The sequence below is a fragment of the Pinus tabuliformis genome, chromosome J (genome assembly GCF_031772625.1).
Source record: "Pinus tabuliformis cultivar Carrire ecotype Pingquan chromosome J, CPIR1, whole genome shotgun sequence".
In the NCBI taxonomy this organism is placed as follows: domain Eukaryota; kingdom Viridiplantae; phylum Streptophyta; class Pinopsida; order Pinales; family Pinaceae; genus Pinus; species Pinus tabuliformis.
Window position 1 is genome coordinate 1587171245 of NC_142295.1, and position 20730 is coordinate 1587191974.

General features: G+C 42.3%; 1 protein-coding gene across 1 annotated transcript in view; it reads left to right on the forward strand.

Moving 5' to 3' along the window:
- The window catches only part of LOC149233552 (ATP phosphoribosyltransferase 1, chloroplastic-like), a 302489-nt gene that overhangs the window by 205974 nt on the left and 75785 nt on the right, over positions 1–20730 (forward strand). The window contains exons 5-7 of the mRNA XM_089376758.1: positions 10305–10370; positions 10479–10586; positions 10790–10873. Of these exons, the coding sequence (XP_089232884.1) occupies positions 10305–10370; positions 10479–10586; positions 10790–10873 (258 nt within the window). The remainder of the gene's footprint in view (positions 1–10304; positions 10371–10478; positions 10587–10789; positions 10874–20730) is intronic.

The following is a 20730-nucleotide window of genomic DNA, read 5'->3' on the forward strand; positions in this document are numbered from 1 at the left end:
CCGAAGTCAGCGTCATAGTGAGTACAACTCCACTGGTCCTAGACCAGTATCATCCTCCACTGACTCAAAGTTAGTCTCAGAGTGCATACCACTAGTCCCATACTAGTCTCAGCCGACCCGAAGTCAGCTTCATAGTAAGTACCACTCCTACCACTGGTCCCAGACCAGTATCGCAGTCTCAGAGAGTGTACCACTGGTCCTAGACCAGTCTCAACCGACCCAAAGTCAGCGTCATAGTATGTACCACTCTCACTGGTCCCAGACTAGTACTGCACTGGCACGAAGTCAGTCTCAGAGTATGTACCACTGGTCCCAGACCAGTCTCAACCGACCCGAAGTCAGCGTCATAGTATGGTACAACTTCTACCACTGGTCCCAGACCAGGATCGCAGTCTCAGAGAGTGTACCAGTGGTCCCAGACCAGTCTCAACCGACCCGTAGTCAGCGTCATAGTATGTACCACTCTCACTGGTCCCAGACCAGTACTGCACTGACACGAAGTCAGTCTTGGAGTATGTACCACTGGTCCCAGACCAGTCTCAACCGATCCGAAGTCAGCGTCATAGTATGGTACAACTCCTACCACTGGTCCGAGACCAGTATCATTGATCCCAGATCAATGGAGGTCATCCTACCGTAGGGAGTACGGTAGATACAACGATGCATCCATCGGTACTACTATGGTCCCTAACTTCATTTCCCTGCTCATTGATCAGATGAGAGGTACTTCCCATGAGTCCCAGACTGCATGGGTAGGATGCCTTGACAGGAGAACTAATCAATCCTGTCCTCACAGGAGAACACATCAATCCTGCTACAATCGCCGTGGAGAACACATCAATCCAGGCTGCCATGGAGAACACATCAATCCAGGCCTCACAGGAGAACTAATCATCTTGCTACACAGGAGAGCGAATCATCCTGTTCCACAAGAGAGCGAATCATCTTGTCCCACAAGAGAGCGAATCATCTTGTTCTAGTGTGCACTACCAGGGGAGGGTGAGTCACCCTGTGGTCATATGTTGCTCCAGTAGGAACCGCAAGCCCTCAGAGCTCCCAGAGCTCAATGTATGCAACATGCAGGACCCTTGTACAAGGGTTTCTTGCCAACTCCAAGTCGTTTGGGAAAATCACAGATTAGATCTTTCCTTGGGGCTTTGACAAGGTGTATCAACCTGTACATCATCTTAATGTGATGGAACTTCCTTGCTCATCGACTTACCATATCCCAGATGATGTCTATCTACTGGAGCAATTGACGAATATGGGATTCCTCAATAATCAAATCCCACCTCTGGTTGTTATAGAGAATCACAGTGGTATCCAATGTAAATCCAAACAGTTCACTGAAGAGCTTTCGCAACCAGACTGCCTCACACGAGGTTATGCTAGAAACAATATATCCTGCTTCGGCGGTGCTCAAAGCTACCACTTCTACTTCCTGCTCATCCAAGATATCGAAGCAGATCCCAAGGTGAAACAGTACCCGGAAGTGCTCTTACGGTCCACCACACTGCCTGCCCAATCAACATCAGTATATCCAAGTAGTCTCACATCTCTGGTAGTGTATCTTAATCCATGAGAGATTGTGTCCTGAAGACATCTCAGAAGATTCCTGGCATCAATCCAGTGAGGCTCAACCAAATATGAGCTCACAATGCTAACTGCAAAACATATGTTCGAACGGAGGTTCACCAAGAACATCAATGCGAATGAGTTTTTGAAACTCAGAGGCATTTCCCAAGTCTGGTCCGACATCACTACCATATAACTTCTAAAAGTTAAGATCCTCGAGGTAGTCACAGGCTTGCAGTCCATCATACCGAATCTTTCCAATATATTTACCACATATTTTCCTTGAGATAGGAAAATTTCCCTTGGCTTCTGCCACACTTCAAGTCCTTGGTCCTTCATTTCAAATTCAGAAGCCATCTCCCTCTTACATTTGTGAATGAGAGGGTTTGCACCTGTTAGAAAGAGGTCATCCACATACAACACCAGTATGAGAGGCTTGTCATCTTCAACCTTAAAGTAAAGGTTAGGATCAGCTTCACTCCTAGTGAATCCTAGCTTCATCAAGTAGCTATCGATCCTCTCATACGATGCTCGGGGTGCTTGCTTCAGCGCATAGAGAGCTTTCTTCAACCTGCATACATGAGATTTTCGATCATAAATCTCAAATCCTTCGGGTTGCTCCACGTAGACCTCTTCTTTGATCGAGCTGTGCAAGAACGCAGTCTTGACATCCATCTGATGTAGGTTCCATCCTTGTGAAGCCTCAAGGGCTATGATCAAGCGGATGGTCGTATATCTGGCAACAGGTGCAAATATCATAGTCTATACCTCCCTTCTGGGATAAACCACGAGCAACAAAATGAACCTTATACTTTTCCATACTTCCATTTGCTGCATGCTTTATCTTGTAAAGCCATTTTGAAGTAACAATTGTCTTGTCCAGGGTCTGGGAACTACTTCCCAGACATCATTCTCCATAATAGACTCATATTCTATGGTCATAGCATCCTTCCATAGTTAATGCTTGATGACATCTGAGAATGATGAAGGTTCATTTTCTATGATTGTGCTCATGATGGTCAGGTATCCCTGATACCTGTTAAGTTTCTTACTTTGATGGAAGGTTCCTCAGGGTGCAGCATGTCCTTCAGCATCATCAAGTATCCCCCTAAGCCATGAAGGCCTCTTCCTAGAAGAGGAAGGCTCATGTGGATGAGGATCAATCGGATCCATGGGTTCTTCTACATCAGGCATTGATTCATCATCCTTTTCTTTCGGTTCCCTGGTGTCATCTTTTTGAGAGCTACTCAAAGTCAGCAGATTTTCCACCTTGCTGAGAGCCATATCTTTGTCAAAGGTGATATCATGACTAATCACGACTTCCCTTTGACCGGTGGTGAACATTTCTTCAGGAGTTTAGGAATCCAATGCTTGATGAGGGCATTGATTTTGTACATATACGGCGGTGATTGTAGTTTCAGCCCATAGAAACTTTGGAAGTCTTTGATCATGTAGCATGGCCCGGACAGCTTCCATCATCGTGTGGTTCTTCCTTCCCACCGCACCATTCTGCTCAGGAGTATGTGGTGTAGTAGTCTCCCTCTTAATGCCAACTTCAGGTATGCCTGAGTAAACCAATTGTAATATATCGGAGGTCTTGCTTTGGCTTGAGGGGAATGGTCCCCTTTTGAGCTTTCCTTTGGCACATCCCAGACATACACCTTCTTTCTCTACTTGGAATTCGGGCATCCCTGTTACCATCTGTCTTACATCGGGTAGAGCTTTGTAATGAAGGTGGGCAAACCTTCGATGCCAAAGTTCGGACTAAAGAGTTGTGTCACAAGACATGACACCTAGCGGACTTCCATCGACCTGATATAATGAATCAACACTAAACCCAAGAGTAAAGGCATCTTTAACATTATTTTTCCATATACATACCTTGCCATTACTGAAGGTTACCTTGTAGCCTCTATCTTCCATTGCCAAGATGGACACTAGGTTCCTTTTGAGGTCAGGTGCATTTAATACATCCTAGAATTTCTAGCCTTCTTGAATGCTTGTCCTCTTCCTTGATTCCCAGCTCTCCTCTTACCTTTGCTGTTGAATTTGTCATTCCTTTGATTGCCATCAGAGGGATTTCGAGTTGCACCACTGCATACTGTACCATGCTTCTCTAATCATGATTATCATCATGCTGCCCATGTCCATGATTTTATCCATCATAATGCTGCTCAAACTAGTGTGTATCATCATCATGCTATCCTATATGTCCATGATCTCATGTTGCCCTTTATGTCCATGATCTCATTCATCATGATGCTCGTGATCTCATACATAGTGACTTGCTTTATCACAAATGTAACATCATCATTTTCTTCTAGCCTTAGGTCCAACCTTTCCTTTTGATTTAGTCTCGGAATTATTTCTTTTCTTTGCATGAGAAGAAAAGGCAGCAGGAGGACCTTTAGGCATGGGCATTTCTTGCACTTCTTCCTTTGTTTCTTCTTGAATGCATCTAGCCATTAATTCCTCGAAACCAGGGATTACATTATAGTTCAAAAGAGTAGTCCTGAACACATACCATTCAAATGGAAATCCTCCAAGAGTTGTGAGTGCCATTTCTCTGTCAGTAATAGTTTCCCCAATAGATAGGAGATCGTTTTTGATCTCGGTGATTCTTAAGAAGTATGCTTGCATACTTTCATCTTTACCCTTCTTGATTTCCCTCAGCTTATTTCTAAGAAACAAAACTTGATTTGCATCATTAACTTTAAATAAACTCACCAGACTATCGTAGATTTCCTTGGAGGTGTCCAGTTTAGAGATGTAGGCCACCAAGTGCTTGTCGATAGATTCCCGGATGATCTTCTATTGTTTTGACTTCTCCATTTTTTCATTTGTTCCAGGCAGCAGCGGATGCATTTGGAGGCTCAACAATATTGCCTCTCACATGATCCAACACTCCTTGATTCTCAAGGGTTAGATCGATAGACATCTTCCATCCGTGATAGTCAGCTTTCTCACGGAGCTTGTCTTCAGCAGGAAAGAGTGTTGAGGACCCCATAGTTCTTTTAGGATAGCCTTGCCAATATTCTCTTCGATGATTGCTCTTGCTCTTGCTCGGGCTTTGTCTTCACCTCATCTCTGATACCATGTTAAGTTATGGTATGTTCTATGCTTATAACAGTTTACTTCTTTTTCTTATTATATTCCACCGATTAGCAATCACATGTACATAAAGTAAAGTGCAGATAGAACATTAAACGATCGACAGAAAACAAGCCAAGACAAGAGACACAAGATGTGGCGGTTAGCCAGGGACAAACCCCACAATGTGTGGGGAAACCCTTTGATCAAATCTTCTTTTATCTTCAATAATTTAGCAGAGAGAAATAGTACAATAAATCTGATTCATATCAGCAGTAGCAAACCCTAGATCAGCAACATCAACGTTAGCGGCTTCATTATCAAACTAGGGCAGACCATATCTCACAAACCGACCGTCGGATTGACTTCATTCCACCACCAAAAGTTTCGGCTTCCAGAGGAGGTTCAAATGAACCTACAGTGCAGTTTAGATGAGGAGATCTTCTAGGCCACGCAAGTCAATCTTTACTTCTGCAGTTACAGCTTCAGTTTTAGTAGTTTCCGGCTTCAAATTAGGGCAGTCGATATCTTGCAAACCGTTCGTCGGATTGACTTCATTCCACCACCAAAAGTTGTGGCTTTTAGAGGAGGTTCAGATGAATCTACAGCGCAGTTCAGATGAGGAGATCTTCTAGGCCACGCAAGTCAATCTTTACTTTTGTAATTACAGCTTCAGTTTCAGTAGTTTCCGGCTTCAAATGTGTGAGAGAGAGACCCATTTTAGCGCAATAGAGAAGAGACTCATTTCTGCGCAGTAGAGAGAGAGAGAGATGTGATGAGATGAGCGAGTCCAAATGAGGAAAAGTCCTCTTATATTTATACACAACGTTGGTGAGTGAATAGATGCGACTGTTGGGCTTTTGAGCCTACATGAGTTGTAGGTCGGCTTGATAATAATTCCATAATCAAAATAAATTCATATCTCCATGAATACTTATCGGAATCGGATGATCTTTATATCAATCTTACACCTCTCGACGAGAGGAATCTAATAAAAATATTATCAGCCATGAATAAGATGACCCACATGAAGTTTTGCCCTGGTTGCCAATTTTAACACCCATGGACAAAATAAACACCTAAAATATCACTACAAGGTTGAATAAATTATAACTGGAAATCCTTAAAAGATGTAGGGGCATCATATAATTGCCTAAGCAAGGAACTACTCTCCTCTAAACATTGCACATCCTTTGAGAAAGAGGTTGAAAGGAGCCATAAAGTAAGTGCTAGGGAGAGTGTGTGTATCCATGGTAGTGCCCCTAGATCTAAACAATAATCTGTGAGTATCTTTCATGCAATGAAATGCATAACGTAAACACTTGTGCCACAAAAGGGGTAACGTAGGACATACTTGAGAAATTCCAAAAACTTCCTTTCATATTTATACATCATGCATTGTCCTTTTTGATTTCATCGAGCCTATTCATCTTTTTTACAAGTCACTGACAAAATGGTTATTAAAAACCTATTTATGTATTGGGATTTAGATTACATGAATCCTACCCCACATCCTAGTCGCATCTAGTAGATAATCAAGAACATTTGCTATTGCATAGAGATAGGGAGTAAGGAAGCACCTTTGTTTAATAGGTCTATGTAAGTCAATTTCGTCCAATAAGACACCGTTGACATAGAAAATGCAAAAGTCTTCCTATACATTGTGTGCACCATCTTTGTAAACATGTTGCAAATCCTAACCAAATCAAAGTATTGACGAAAAAGCTCCAACCTGATCTGAAACTTCATCAAAGTTTATCTTAAACAACAAGGAATCCGAATTGGTCTCCTTGGCCCCTTGCAATTAAAAATTATTTGTGAACATGGTGCACACCATATTTGTAAACTTGTCTCCAAGTTCTAAACAAGTCAAGATATCAAGTGTAAAGCTCCAATCCTATCATAATCTTTGTCAAATTCTATCTTGAGCAACACAGAATCTTGATTGGTCCCCTTGGCCCGTTCCATATACTCCTGGGTCCCAAGTGGTTAACGTCTCCAATATGAACCTCTCTATGATGAACCCAAATTGCTTCAGTCCCACAATCCTTGTTGCAATCCTATAAAATATCAATTTGAAAGTCTTGGCTAGTATTTTGTATGAAACATTCTAAGGGCATGATTGGCCTCCAAATACGAATAATATCTCTGGCATCATTCTTTGGGGTAAGCTTTATGAACTCTCGTTTAACAAACTTAGAGAGATCCCATGATGGAAAAGTGGGTGGTAAGATGTCTAGAGGGTGATGCCCCTTGGAAGTGTGAAAATTCCTACACTCCGAAGGAACCCCTACTGCAAAAATTCTGAATCTACTTCACCTACTTGGTTTTTTAAATTACATTCATCAAGTTATTCTTTTAAATACTGAAGAAAATTACTTCTACAACCTACACTAATTAAATATTTGATCTCATGAAACAGAAAACGGAGCAAAGAACAAGATACATAGGACACACTTATTTTTGGACACAATAGTCCCTGGAAAAACCCAATGCAGGAAAACCGGTGCAACAACTCTGAGGGTTTTATTATTATGCACAAGAAATAATCGAATACAAATTTAGGATGCTCATCTAGCAATCCTTCACAGAGAAAACACTGGCAGGAAATCTGAGTGAGTTTTTCCTCACTTCACCTGGTAGAATTTTGGCTGATCCGACACAAAACCGGCTAACCCTGGCTATTTCTGCGATGGCCCTGCGTAGGCCCTGCGTCAACCCTACATCAACTCTCTCGGCTGTTTCGGCAGTTCTCGACAGTTTCTACAGTTCTCGGTAGTTCCCGACAGTTTCAGTTGTTCAGGCAGTTCTGGATTCAGCGTGACAAGCAACTTTTTTGCATCAGCTCTCCTTGCTACTGCGCTGCCTCTGCATCAGCTCTCCCAGCAGTTCTAACAGTTCCCGGTAGTTTCTGGCTCTGCATCAGGACTGCGTGGGCCCAGACTGTCCCAACGTCAGCTCTCCAGGCTACTGCGCTACCTCTCTGCAAGCTCTCTTCGCCTCTCTGTCAGTATTCTCTGGAAAGTCCCTCTCCCGGATTCTCACTGCCCCTCTGCTGCAGAATGATCACTTAGTTCGAATTTCTCAGCGTCCTAGCCCCATAAATCGAACTCCAGATCAACTCTCTCTCTCTCTCTGTTTCCAAATGAACCCCAAGCCTCCGTTTTATACTTTTCCTGTTGAGTTTTCAATGACAGAGATTAAGTCTCTAATCAACGGCTAAGATTAAAACATGACATGATCCGCCTTCTAGATCATTCTCACCCATATTTTGATTAATACCCATTAATATTTTAATTTCCCTAAGTTTAGACTTAGGAACTCCATTAAAAATATTAATTATTTTAATAAAATACAATCCGGGTGGAATTTCACCAAACGGTTTCTGGGTTTTTTAGAACTCATGTGCCTTAGCCTCTCCACCAAATTTCAAGGCTAGAGCACTTCCGATGCTACCAAAAACTAACAGGAAGTCCATCCTCACCTATACAATTCCATGCTAAAATCACATGGGCAAAATTTGAGGCCAATTTGAGCTTTGTGATGTCATTGATTTACTCCCAGAGTTTCTGATCCAAGAGTCCTTTGTGCTCAAATGTATTTGGGAGGCTTGGAAACAAGTAGCGAGTTAGTTGTCATGGGATTAGTTAGGGAGCAAGGGAGGGTGGGACTTACCTTTTAGACCAAAGTGGATATGGAAAATCCAGAATCAACGTATCCCAAATATTTCAAGATCCCAAGTTAAAAGATCGAGTAGGGGACTTCTCAGCTAGAGGGAACTAGAGGATGTTGACAAAGTTGTTTGACCAAACTAGAGGGATCCTGCATGCACAACATAGAGAGTCAATTTGAGGGAACTGCAACCCCTCATACCTTTCAGAGGAGCTATCTAAAATGAATGGTATCTATCCAACCCTATTCGAAGAGATTGGTAATGGTCGTATAGTAAAATGATTTTTGAATTTAACAGTAGGATGATTTCTTAGTTTATGGACAGATGCATCTCGTTAGCTCTGGTTTTTAATAAAAGATGGGGAAGACCTTGGGGGGGGCTTTTGGTAGATAACCATGCTCAATAGTTTATGGTCACATGGTATAATTATATAAACTTAGTTTTGCATTGCTGAAGTTATATCAAGTTTTCCCTACCAAGTATAAATTGGATAGGACTAGTCAAATGGATTAAAAGTGTCCACAGCGTAGGGAGACTGAAGACAGTTAAACATACTTTTTAGGAGTGATGATTTGCCAAGAATTGCTAGAAGTTCATGGCATATTCTGCTCTGTATTCTAGGAGTCATTCTATGGTGTGCTGTTTTAATTGGAGATTTCCCATCACTTGGCCTGAGCCACTGTTGTAGCTTTGGCATTTTATTCGGTCCAAGGTACTATATGCTCTTTGAACATTCACTGTAGGTATGTTTTTGAAGGTTTAGCAGGGTCCATAGAGTCCTTTTGGAAATTGGTTGTTGGTGCGTTGTCTGCTTAAGTTAGGTAGATGAGGAAATATTGAGCATTATTCTACCAGGGCTCAAATTGACTTTATTACAGCTTTTGCTATAGTTAGGTAGATGAGCCTCCTTTTGATATGTACATGTATACTTTTGTATAATATAAAGAAGTAGTATAAAGTAAAAAAATCATTTTGCAAAATTCCATTTGCCTGTATTGCAGGAGATGCCATTTGAGCAAGGTTAAGCTACTTTTAAAGCTCTACAGGGTTTATGGTTAATTATTTATTTGTAAATTAATATGATTGTGATTGAGATAGCCTTTGATAGATATTAGCATACCATGTAGGAGAGATACTGTGCTGTCATCCATAGTTGTAATTATCTGATATTTCATGAGTTTTTCAACTCCCCGACAATATTGGCTGAAAAAATCATGATACTTTGAGAGGTATGAAAATATCACAATATAGTGTCAAAATATCTTGCAATGATGGAAATAAAGGTTCGGTCTGAAGATTTTTTTGACTTTCTTTTTAGCTTTTAACTCAATTTGAAGAGGAAAAGCAGGGAAACGAGAACAAAGGCGCTTCTCACCATATCTTCAAAACGTCGTTAGATATGGAAAATATATTGTGGGTTAGAAGAGTTTTTTCGGATTTGAAACTCAGTTTGGAGAGGAAAAGGAAGGGATTGAGAGCAAAAGGGACTACTCACTATTACCTTTGCCCGTAAAAGGCTAGAGGGATGAGCTGCTTTAGATTTTTAAAAGAGTGAAACAAATTTATGATTTTGGTATTTTTAAGGTTTACTTATATTTTCCCAGATATTTCTGATAAGTTTCTTTCTGGACCCTTGGTGATATTCACTGACATGATATTTGCAGCACGAGCCTCATCAACCTTTTGTGTGTTCAAGTTCCCTGAATCTTCTTTATACTTACTGTTATTGCCTGAAATATCAACTATTGTATTTCTAGAGAAAATTTCTAATCTTGATGTTTTCAATTTGGTATTTTATGGAAGTCCATCAATGATAAAAGTTATAGCCCTAGAAGGAATGTATGGGAAAAGTTTTTGTGCATCTGCTTTTCAATGAATTCAGTCTAAATATGTTACCGGTAATGCTTGTTTATGAAGCTATTTTGTCAAAAGATTAGATATTCATCTGGATACTTGTTATTGACAGGGACATGAAGAGTTAGTCTTAGTGCACGATGCTCTTGGTTTTGGGAAGTGTCGCTTGTCTCTCGCTGTAGGTGGTTCTTTATCTCTTTTCTTTTCCATGAACGTTCATTCTATCTATTCATAGCCTAGATTTCATTGCACACGGTGGCATGTTAATGTTCTTCCTTTTTAACAGATTCCAAATGATGGGGTGTATAAGAATATCTGCACATTGGGTGAATTAGCAACAATGCCTCAATGGACGACAGAAAAGCCCTTGCGAATTGCTACAGGATATACTCATGTATGATTCACAATTTCCTAAGAAAAATCACTTTTTCAGCCCATGGAAATAAATGGCAGCTTGTTTCTTTTGCTCGTAATGATCTATACTGTATGACTTTCTTTGGCAATTTAGTTATAACATTTATGACATCAGACTAGCTGTTCAATTGGTTCAAATATGTGGACAGATTTTCTTTTATTAGCAATATTGCTTCCTTGCAGCTGGGTAAAACGTTTGCAAAGGAGAAGGGACTAAAACATGTAACATTTTCGACAGCAGATGGGGCACTAGAAGCAGCTCCGGCGGTAAGATCAGAATAGTTAACTGTCTGTCTAGACTTGCTTTTCTTTTTTATTTCTTAGTGATAACATGAAACACAATGGTAATAAGTTTTAAAGAGAACAAAACAAACAGAAGCGCTGTATTTCATGTAAAGAAGGATGCTAACTCTAAATTTAGTTTTTTTCTTAGTGCTGAAGGGAAGTCTGGTTTGGCAGGTTATTCCTAATCTCAGCACTGTTAAGGTCTGATTTGCTAGGATCAAATTTCCCAGCCCAGGTTATGTCTTACTATTATTTAGAAGAACATGGGTAATTATTTAAGCAGGCCTTTTTGTAACCAGAAAAGTTGGCATGAATAAGCTGACAATCCTATGAAAATGTCACCGTATAGGCTTCTACAGAGTTTATAATATGGGCAGTAGCTTGATGGTAACACAAGAAGATGGTATGATGAGCCTGGTTCTTGTTGCATGAAGCAGATTTGTTATTGCCTATAGCTATGCAGATAGCAGATTAATGGTCAATGTTCCAATGGTTACAATGATGGGTTTCTGGTTGGTTTTAACCTTGGGTTAAATCTTCAGCTTTCTTGCGGAAATGTGAGTTTCCTGTAGTCAACACTAGCATCGAGAGTTTCAATGATTGTCATCTGTTGTTTGTCAATGGTTAGTGGCAGAATGTAGGTTTCCAGAGCAGTATTTGATTAGTTGCCAAGAATAGAAACACTGAATGCCTACTTGATCTCCTTGTGCAGAATGCTGGTTACCAGTCAAGATAAGCCACCTAACCATAATGCCATAGATGACTACAATTGGTGATGATTAGCTGCAAACTATTACAAGCTTTGCCCAAGTGGTCAATTAGATGGAGATAAGTTCTGGCAATCTGTATGCACTTGGCAATAATAGCTTTTCATTATAAACTTGAAAGCCAATATTGCAATCGAGTAACCATTGCCTTTTGCTCTGGATTTGAATAATTTCCTGTTACTTCTCCTTGGTCTATGGTCTCTATCTTGTTGAAGTTTCTAAGTTTACTTAGTTAGAAACCCTCCATGCACTTTATCTGATTTATTGCTACCTACTTGTTATCTTCCTTAACAAGCTATTTACAATGTAAATATTGAAAACAAACACTAGTGCATGCTCAACATATTACAGATCAACAACTGAAAGAAACAAGAACAAACACACCACATGACACCATTATTTTTGGACTAATGTCCCCGGAAAAACCTAATGTGGGAAAACTGGTGCAACTATCTGAGGGTTTTTTTATTAAGCAATATCAGAGTACAATCTGGGTGCCGAAACTAGCTTACCCAACAGAGAATTTCCTTAGCAGTAATACCTCTCGGTTTCTGACAAATCTACTAGTTGAAACCCCAGATAATCCTTCCGGCAGCTACTGAGCACCAATCTGCCCCAGAAACCCCAACGTCTGCCCAATTTGGACTGCGTTAGACTCTCCTAGCTCAGCGCTGGCACTGCGTCAGCCTATCTTGGCCTGCGTCAGCCCCAGGAGGCCTTGCATCAGCTCTTTGAGCCTCTGCGTCAGCTACGCTGGCCCCTCTGGTGCTCTGCGCAACACTTAGCTACCTCTGCGTGGCCCTGCATGAGCACTGGCTGCTCCCGTGTCTCTCTCTCTGGCTGCTCTACTGCTATCCCGGCACTATCTCTGTCACTTTGTACTCAATGCCCCTCAGCTGCTCCCCCGATCACTGATTCTATCTCTCTTAGCAAACCCCGCTCTAGAGAATAGAATCACTGATCACTCTGGTGTATTCTCCAAGTGACCCTCAAGCCTCCTCTTATACTCTTCCTGTTGACATCTCAACGACCGAGATTAAGTCCCTAGTCAATGGTTAAGATTAGATCTGGCTTGATCCATGTCTTTTGGACCACTCTAACACAGATTCATATTAATACAAATTAATATTTTATTTTCCCTAAGTTTAGACTTAGGGACTCCATTAAAAATATTAATTATTTTAATATTTCTTGATCTGTTTAGAATTTGCCCAAACTCTTTCTGGGTATTGGAGATCTCATGTGCCCCAACCTCTCCACCAAATTTCGTGGCTAGAGCACATCCGATGCTACCCCAAATTAACACTCCCTTTTAGCGAGGACTGTGCTCTAGCAGTACTCCTCTTTGAGTATTACTCTGATCATCCGACATCGATACCTGTGCTGATGCTAGGCCTTCCTGCCCAACATCCTCTGCACTGTTGCATCCTGTACTGCTGCTCATGGTTCTGCCACTGCCACTGCTGCATCTGTACGACAACTCCCTCTGCATCTGTGCTGCTGCTAGTCCTTACTCCCAACACCACATCCGCATTGCACCTCCTCTCATTATGTTGCATCGTGCTGCCCACTACTGCACTGCAACTCAGTTACTGAGAAGTAAATAACTAATCTCCCAATTGACCTCCTTGTTGGGCTAGAAACACACACTGATGCTAAAGCTCCCTCTGCTGTTGACAAGTGCTCCCTCTCTCTGACCTCTGCACTGCTGCAACAACTCCCTGCATCTTGCACCGTTACACACCTCTTTGTGCCTTCCTGCACTGGTGCAACACTCCTGTGTCTCTCGCACTGCTGCAGCCTGCTAGCTCTGTGCTGTCTCTGGACTTTTGCACTGTAACTCTCTTTGCCACTCCATCCGCATCCGTCTTTACCCACTCAGCCAATCCTGCTACTCCTCGTCGCGGCTCCCGTAGCAAGGTCTAATCCAAGAGGATGGGTACCTCGAGGATCCTGCCCCTCATCGCCTATACTCCTCTTGACTACAGCTCAATGTCTCCCCACTTTCGCTCAAGTGGTGCGTGTGCACTCATGGCACAGTCATCGTCTGTCAAAACTTCCTTCTTTGCCCGTGCTAGCGCTGCCTTAGTCTCGGAGGACTCTCCCTTACTCTTCTTCCTTGGACATTGGGTTGCACAATGACCCAACTCCCCACAGTGGAAGCACTTGATCTTGGAGAGATCTTTCTTCTTTCGCTTTTCCTGCTTTCCCTCAGATGCTAGGGCCACATCTTCCTCCTCCTGCTTGACCTTGATCCCCTTGCTGCTGCTACCTGTCTTCGACTATCGTCTGATCTCTTCCTGGCAAAGAGCTGCCCACATCTCGTCCCATGGTGGAAGTGTCCCTCTGCCCAATATACTATGGACAAACACTTCCTAGTCTTCTAAGAGTGCATTCAGGGTTGCCCTCACCATCAGCTCCTGATCTGGCGTCGCTCCTATAGTAGTCAACTGGTCTCGGATCTCATTCAGTCCTCCGAGGAAGGTGTCAATCCATTGTCCCTTCTTCATCTGATATGACCTCATCTGGTTCTCGAGCAGCATTCTTCTCTGCACAGAAGTATGCTGATACAGCTTCTTGAGAGCCTCCCACATCTCAAATGCCATTTCCTTCTCGGCTATATGTGGTACCACATGATCCTTGACCCCGTTAAGGATAATGCACTTGGCCCTCGCCATCGCCTCCTTGTACTTGTCATTATCATTGGGGTCGACTGGGACAACTATTACCTTCAAGGCGAAGTTCTTGACACGATTCCTGTCAAGCACTGATAAGATTCTGGCCTTCCAGACTGCGAAGTTCGATGCTCCGTCCAGTCTATCCTAGTCTCTTACCTTGTGTAGTGCCATGATGCTCCTCTACTTCCCTCCTAGAAGTTCTCTGTTTGAATCCTCTGAGTCTCTACTTCTCGTCTGGAAGTTCTCTTCTGGACTCCCTTTGAGTCTTGATTTCCCTCCTGGAAATCCTTTTTCTGCTTGTCTAGATGCCCCCTACTCTGATCGACTTATGCAACTGCACTTCTGATCCGGGTTCCTCGGCTACAAACCCTTGGTAACAACTCCCTGGCCCTGCTCTGTCAGGTACTGTTCTGACTACAGTACCTCACCGACTCCACTCTGCAATATTCCTGTAGCCTTCTAGACCCCAACAACTGCCTCTCTGTGAACTACATCAGCCCCTCTCTGCCTCACGCTGGCTCTGTGTCACCCTAGATGGGTCTGTGTCAGCCCTGGGATGCACTGCATCAGCCTCTGGCCCTCTGTGTCACCAACGCTAGCCTTTTTGGGGCTCTGTGCAGCTCCCGGCTTCCTTTGCGTGGCCCTGGCTGGCTCTGCGTCACACTCCTTGGCTTCTGTGTTGTTAGAAACAACTTTTGTCACCTCGGGACAACTGTTTTCTGCTGCTATTGCTCCGCTTGGCTGATGTCTTTTAGTCCTCCTGTGATCTGCAATCACGCTCTAATACCATGTTGAAGTTTCTAAGTTTACTTAGTTAGAAACCCTCCATGCACTTTATTTGATTTATTCCTACTTACTTGTTATCTTCCTTAACAAGTTATTTACAATGTAAATACTGAAAACAAACACCAGAAACACACCACATGATACCATTATTTTTGGAAAAATGTCCCCGAAAAAACCCAATGTGGGAAAACCAGTGCAAATATTTGAGGGTTTGCTTATTAAGCAATATCAGAGTACAATTTGGGTGCCGAAACTGGCTTACCCAACAAAGAATTTCCTTAGCAGTAATACCTCTCGGTTTTTGACAAATCAACTGGTTGAAACCCCGGATAATCCTTCCTGCAGCTACTCAGCACCAATCTGCCCCGAAAACCCCAGCGTCTACCTAATCTGGACTGTGTCAACCTCTCCTAGCCCAGCGTTGGCACTGCGTCAGACTATCGTGGCTTTCGTCAGCCCCAGGAGGCCTTGCGTCAGCTACGCTGGCCCCTCTGGTGCTCTGTGCAACACTTAGCTGCCTCTGCGTGGCCCTGCGTGAGCACTGGCTGCTCCTGCGTCTCTCTCTCTGGCTACTCTGCTGCTATCCATGCACTATCTCTGCCTCTCTGTCTCTCTGTACTCAATGCCCTTCAGCTGCTCTCCCGATCACTGATTCTATCTCTCTTAGCAAACTCTGCTCTATAGAATAGAATGACTGATCACTCTGGTGATTCTCCAAGTGACCCTTAAGCCTCCTCTTATACTTTTCCTATGGACATCTCAACGGCCGAGATTAAGTCCCTAATCAATGGTTAAGATTAGATCTGGCTTGATCCATGTCTTTTGGACCACTTTAACACAGATTCATATTAATACACATTAATATTTTATTTTCCCTAAGTTTAGACTTAGGGACTCCATTAAAAATATTAATTATTTTAATATCTCGTGATCTGTTTAGAATCTACCCAAACCCTTTCTGGGTATTGGAGATCTCATGTGCCCCAACCTCTCCATCAAATTTCGTGGTTAGAGCATGTCCGATGCTACCCCAAATCATCATATCTAATCATAAAAAATTCAAGCTTACAACTTGCATTGATAAGTCTTTTTGCCTGTGCTGCTGATATTAAAGAAAAAACTGTGTGCCCCTTTAGGAATATATGACATACAGTCTCCCTTATTTTACAAGTCTGTATTCATTCCCCCTCATCTTCAATATGATATCCTTGTTCCATAAGTAGGGACTTCCAACAATGACTTCATAAACATCTCATTGCACCACGCCACACTCAATTTCATCAATGAATGCAACTGATAGAAGGAAAACTTGAACTTACACTGTTTGCAGATGGTTAACTCTGCCATCATGGAGAATATAGTTCTAGATGATCTTTGGTGGCAAAACCCAACTTATTCAACAATTCCTTTGAAATGAGATTCTTCTAGTCATTGTATCGAAAGATAGCTTTCACCATTGTCTTTTGGACTTGCATCAACATACATGACATATGTTCTCTCACTTGTGCTTCAGGTTTGGGTTGCACTTCACCATCAGTGAAAGCTTCTCATCCACTTCATTATCTCCATCCATTTGTTCTTCCTCGTCAGGCGTAGTGAGTAGGGATTTAGCTTTGGCTTGCACTTCATCGTCAATGAAAGTTTCTCATCTACATCATTATTTCCATAAATTTGTTTTTCCTTGTCACATTTAGTGAGTAGGAACTTCCTCACTGTCTTAGGAATGTTTCCTGAATGAAATTTCCAGCATTGTCCTTCACCATGTCTGACCTTTCCATGTTGCTTGTAAATAACGTTTAACTTTTCTCCTGCTTTCGTTTCTTCTCCCTTCATTGCAGCATTGGAAGCTTTCTTAGAACCATCACTCTTGTATCCACCCTTATGTTCCAGAGGAGCTCTGAAATGAACTTTACTATGATGCACCCTTAGACCAACCTGCTTTCTCTTCCACATACCTTGTTTTTGCATAGGCAAAACCAATATGCTGATGTCAAATAAAGTCAACTCTTTCTGAATTTGGCTATGTAATTCTCCAACATATTTTAGCACTATCGTTTCCTTGTCTTGAACAATCTGTACCTTGATTGACAATGGATTGACCGTTATTGTGCACTCTTCTACTTTTTGTCCTTGTTTCGTTCTCATGTTTTGCCACTTGATATTCATATGACTCTCATAACCCACTATGCAGAACTTTCATGTTATGGTCTGGAACTCTTACCACTTTGTTCTTGGTAGCCTCCCTTGCTGACACCGTCTCTAGTAAAAATTGGCCCATGATAGTGACACTTCTTCCAACTTCAACTGAGAACCTTTTACCTTCTGCGGATCTGAAAACCCTTGACTTGAGAAGTAAACTTCCAACTGTCTCAATGTAATGAATAGTAGTTCAGATATGGATTATTCAACATAAGGAGGACAAAGTTGAAATCCATATAGAATACTAATATATAATTGGTAAAGAATGAGTGATATGATGATAGATTCAATGCCTTAAACATTATCTAGTCATGAAGATGATGAGTTGTGTCCTTTAGATAATTTAATATTAATATTTATTTATGTATTTATATTTGTTGTTAGTTTTTGCACCATTAGATGTGTTCTAGCCACAAAATTTGGTGGAGAGGCTAGAATACATGAGATCTCCAAAACCTAGAAATCGTTTATGGAAATTCCACCTAGAAATAACTTAATTAGATTATTAACCTATTTTTTAATGTTTCCTAAACTTAGGAAAATTAGTTAATTAATCAGAATTAATGAAGTCAAGGTGAGAATAGTCTAGAAGTGCACACAGATCGACTTCAAGATGATCCTAGCCCTTAATTAAATTTTAATTTTGGTCATTGGTGCTCCAACAGAGGATTATAAGAAGTCGTCGATGGACACTTGGAGAAGACACTTTCGCAGTTCGATTTCCTTGGCAGATCGATTTCCAGAGAACAACAATAGTTGCCGGAGAGCCAAAAATCAAAGCAGAGACAGTGAGGGGCAGGGACAGTGAGGCTGGAGGAAGTTTTCTAGATCCAACGAGTGCATTGCAGAGAGGCAAAGATAGCCACAGTGGGGCTGACGCGGGGGCTACTTAGAAGCCTCCAATATGCAGTTCGATTTGTAGATTTGGGAAGTCGTTTCAGAGATCCGGAGGCAGAAGAATTTGCAGAGGCCAGGATGTTAAATTATGGTATGTTCTATGCTTAGAGAAATTTACTTTAATTCTTCTTATTAGCCCAATGTCAATTTCACATTAACATATACGTAAAATGCTGATATAACATAAATAAAATCGACAGAAGACCAGCCAAGACAAGAGATACAAGATGTGGTGGCTAGTCAGGGACAAACCCCAATGCGGGGAAACCCTTTGATCAATTCTTCTATATTCTTCAGTAATTTAGCAGAGAGAGAGAGAGTACAATATCACAAATATGTGATTTATAACAGCAGCAACATAAATCAAATCAGCAAGGTCAAAGCTGGTCAAACAGCTCACCAATGACCTTAAGATATCCTAGGAGAACTCAGCCTCCAACAACAAGTATGTGCAGCCCAAAACAGTCCGAGAGGGGCAAATCAGCGATGAAAGCTACAGCAACCTGCAGCCAACCGTAACTAGTCAACTCTGTCCCAAATCAGCCCTCCAAAAGTCAATGCAGCACTTCGTCTAGCCTAGGAGAGGTTGCCCATGTAAAGCCACAGTCAAAGAGGGTAAGGCGCTGGTCAAAGCAGCCCTAAATCACCCCAAACAAATGGCTGTACCCTCCTGCATCCTCGCTGTCCTAATCTGCGTCCTCGCTGCCGTAATCTGCGTCCTCACAATGATGCCCTAGAGATCTGCATCCTTCTTCAAAGCTGCCCAAGAGATTTGCGTCCTCCTTCCTTGTGTATACCCAAGAGACAAGGAAGAGATGAGAGGATGAGAGTGAGTGAAATGAGACACAATGTCTCCTCCTTTTATATGCAATGTTGAGGTTAGTTGGGGGTGTGCAACACAACTTAACTTGCTGGCTGACCTTGACAAATTGTCAAGAAATACAAATAAATTTATATCTCCATGAATACATGTCGGAATTGGATGATCGTTAGATCAATCCTACACCTCTCGATGAGAGGAATCCAAGAAAAATATCAGCTGCCATAAGTAAGATGACCCACATGGAGTTTGGCCCTAGTTGCCAATTTTAACACTTCCTCTCAACTAGGGAGAACTCCATCTGCTAATCCATTTGTCTGTCGGTACCATTTCTGCCAGCAAATGCACTACCCTACACTGCTCTGCTCTGCTGAACTATGAAGAAGAAGAAATGATCGAGAATGTATCGTACCATCCTCTACTGACCTGAAGTCAGTCCCAAATAAAAGAGTGTGCCCAATAACGCTCTTACTGACCTGAAGTCAGTCCCAATGAAGAGAGTGTGTCATACCACTCTTACTGATCCCAAATCAGTTCCAAAAGAGAGTGAGTTATATCACTCTTACTGACCTGAAGTCAGTTCCAATTGATCCTAGGTCAATGTCATCCTAGCATAGGGAGTACGGTAGATACACAATGCGTCCATCGATACTACTATGGTCCCTATCCTCATTTCCCTACTCATTGGCCAGATGAGAGGTACTTTCCATGAGTCCCATACTGCATGGGTAGGATGTCTCGGCAAGAGAAGGATGAACCACTCATATTGCCTACATGTCGCCATGGGGTATCACAAGGGAAGGCTGAACCATTCACCCTGTACACAGCGCACCACCGGGGGAGGGTGAGTCACCCTATGGTCGCTTGTCTCTCCAAGAAGTATCCCAAGCCCCCTGGAGCTCCCAGCGCTCAATGTATGCATCATACAAGACCCTCATAAGAGGGTCTCTCAACGACTCCTAGTCGTTCTCGGAAAGTCAAGAATTTGACCTTTCCTAGGGGCTTCGTTAGAATGTCGGCGACCTGCTCATCTATCCCAATATGATGGAGCCTTATTGCTCTTCACTGTACCATATCTTGGATAAAGTGGTACCTGATATCGATGTGTTTGGAGAGATCATGAAATACGGGATTCTGTGATAAACGAATCCCATTCTGGCTGTCGCGTAGGATCAAGTAGTATCTAATGTATGTCCAAACAGTTCACTGAAGAGCTTCCTCAACTAGACAGCCTCATAGGAGGCCATACTCGCAGCAATGCCTCAGCTGTGCTCAAAGCCATCGACTTTTGCTTTCTGCTCATCCAGGAGATCGAGGCAGAACCCAAAGAGAAACAACACCCGGAAGTGCTCTTTCGGTCCACCACACTGCCAGCCCAATTAGCATCGGAATATGCATGTAGCCTCACATCTCCAGCATTGTATATCAATCCATGAGTGATTGTGCCCCGAAGATATCTCAGAAGATTCTTGGCACCAATCTATTGTGAGTGATCAGGCTCAACCATATATTGGCTCAACGTGTTGACTGCAAAACATATATCCGGACGGGATTTCACCAAGAACATCAATGCTCCTATGAGTTGACGATATTCAGTAGCATTTCCCAAAGCAAGTCCAACAACACTACCGCATAACTTCTTGAAGTTAAGCTCCATCGGGGTAGTCACAAGCTTGCAGTCCACCATACCGA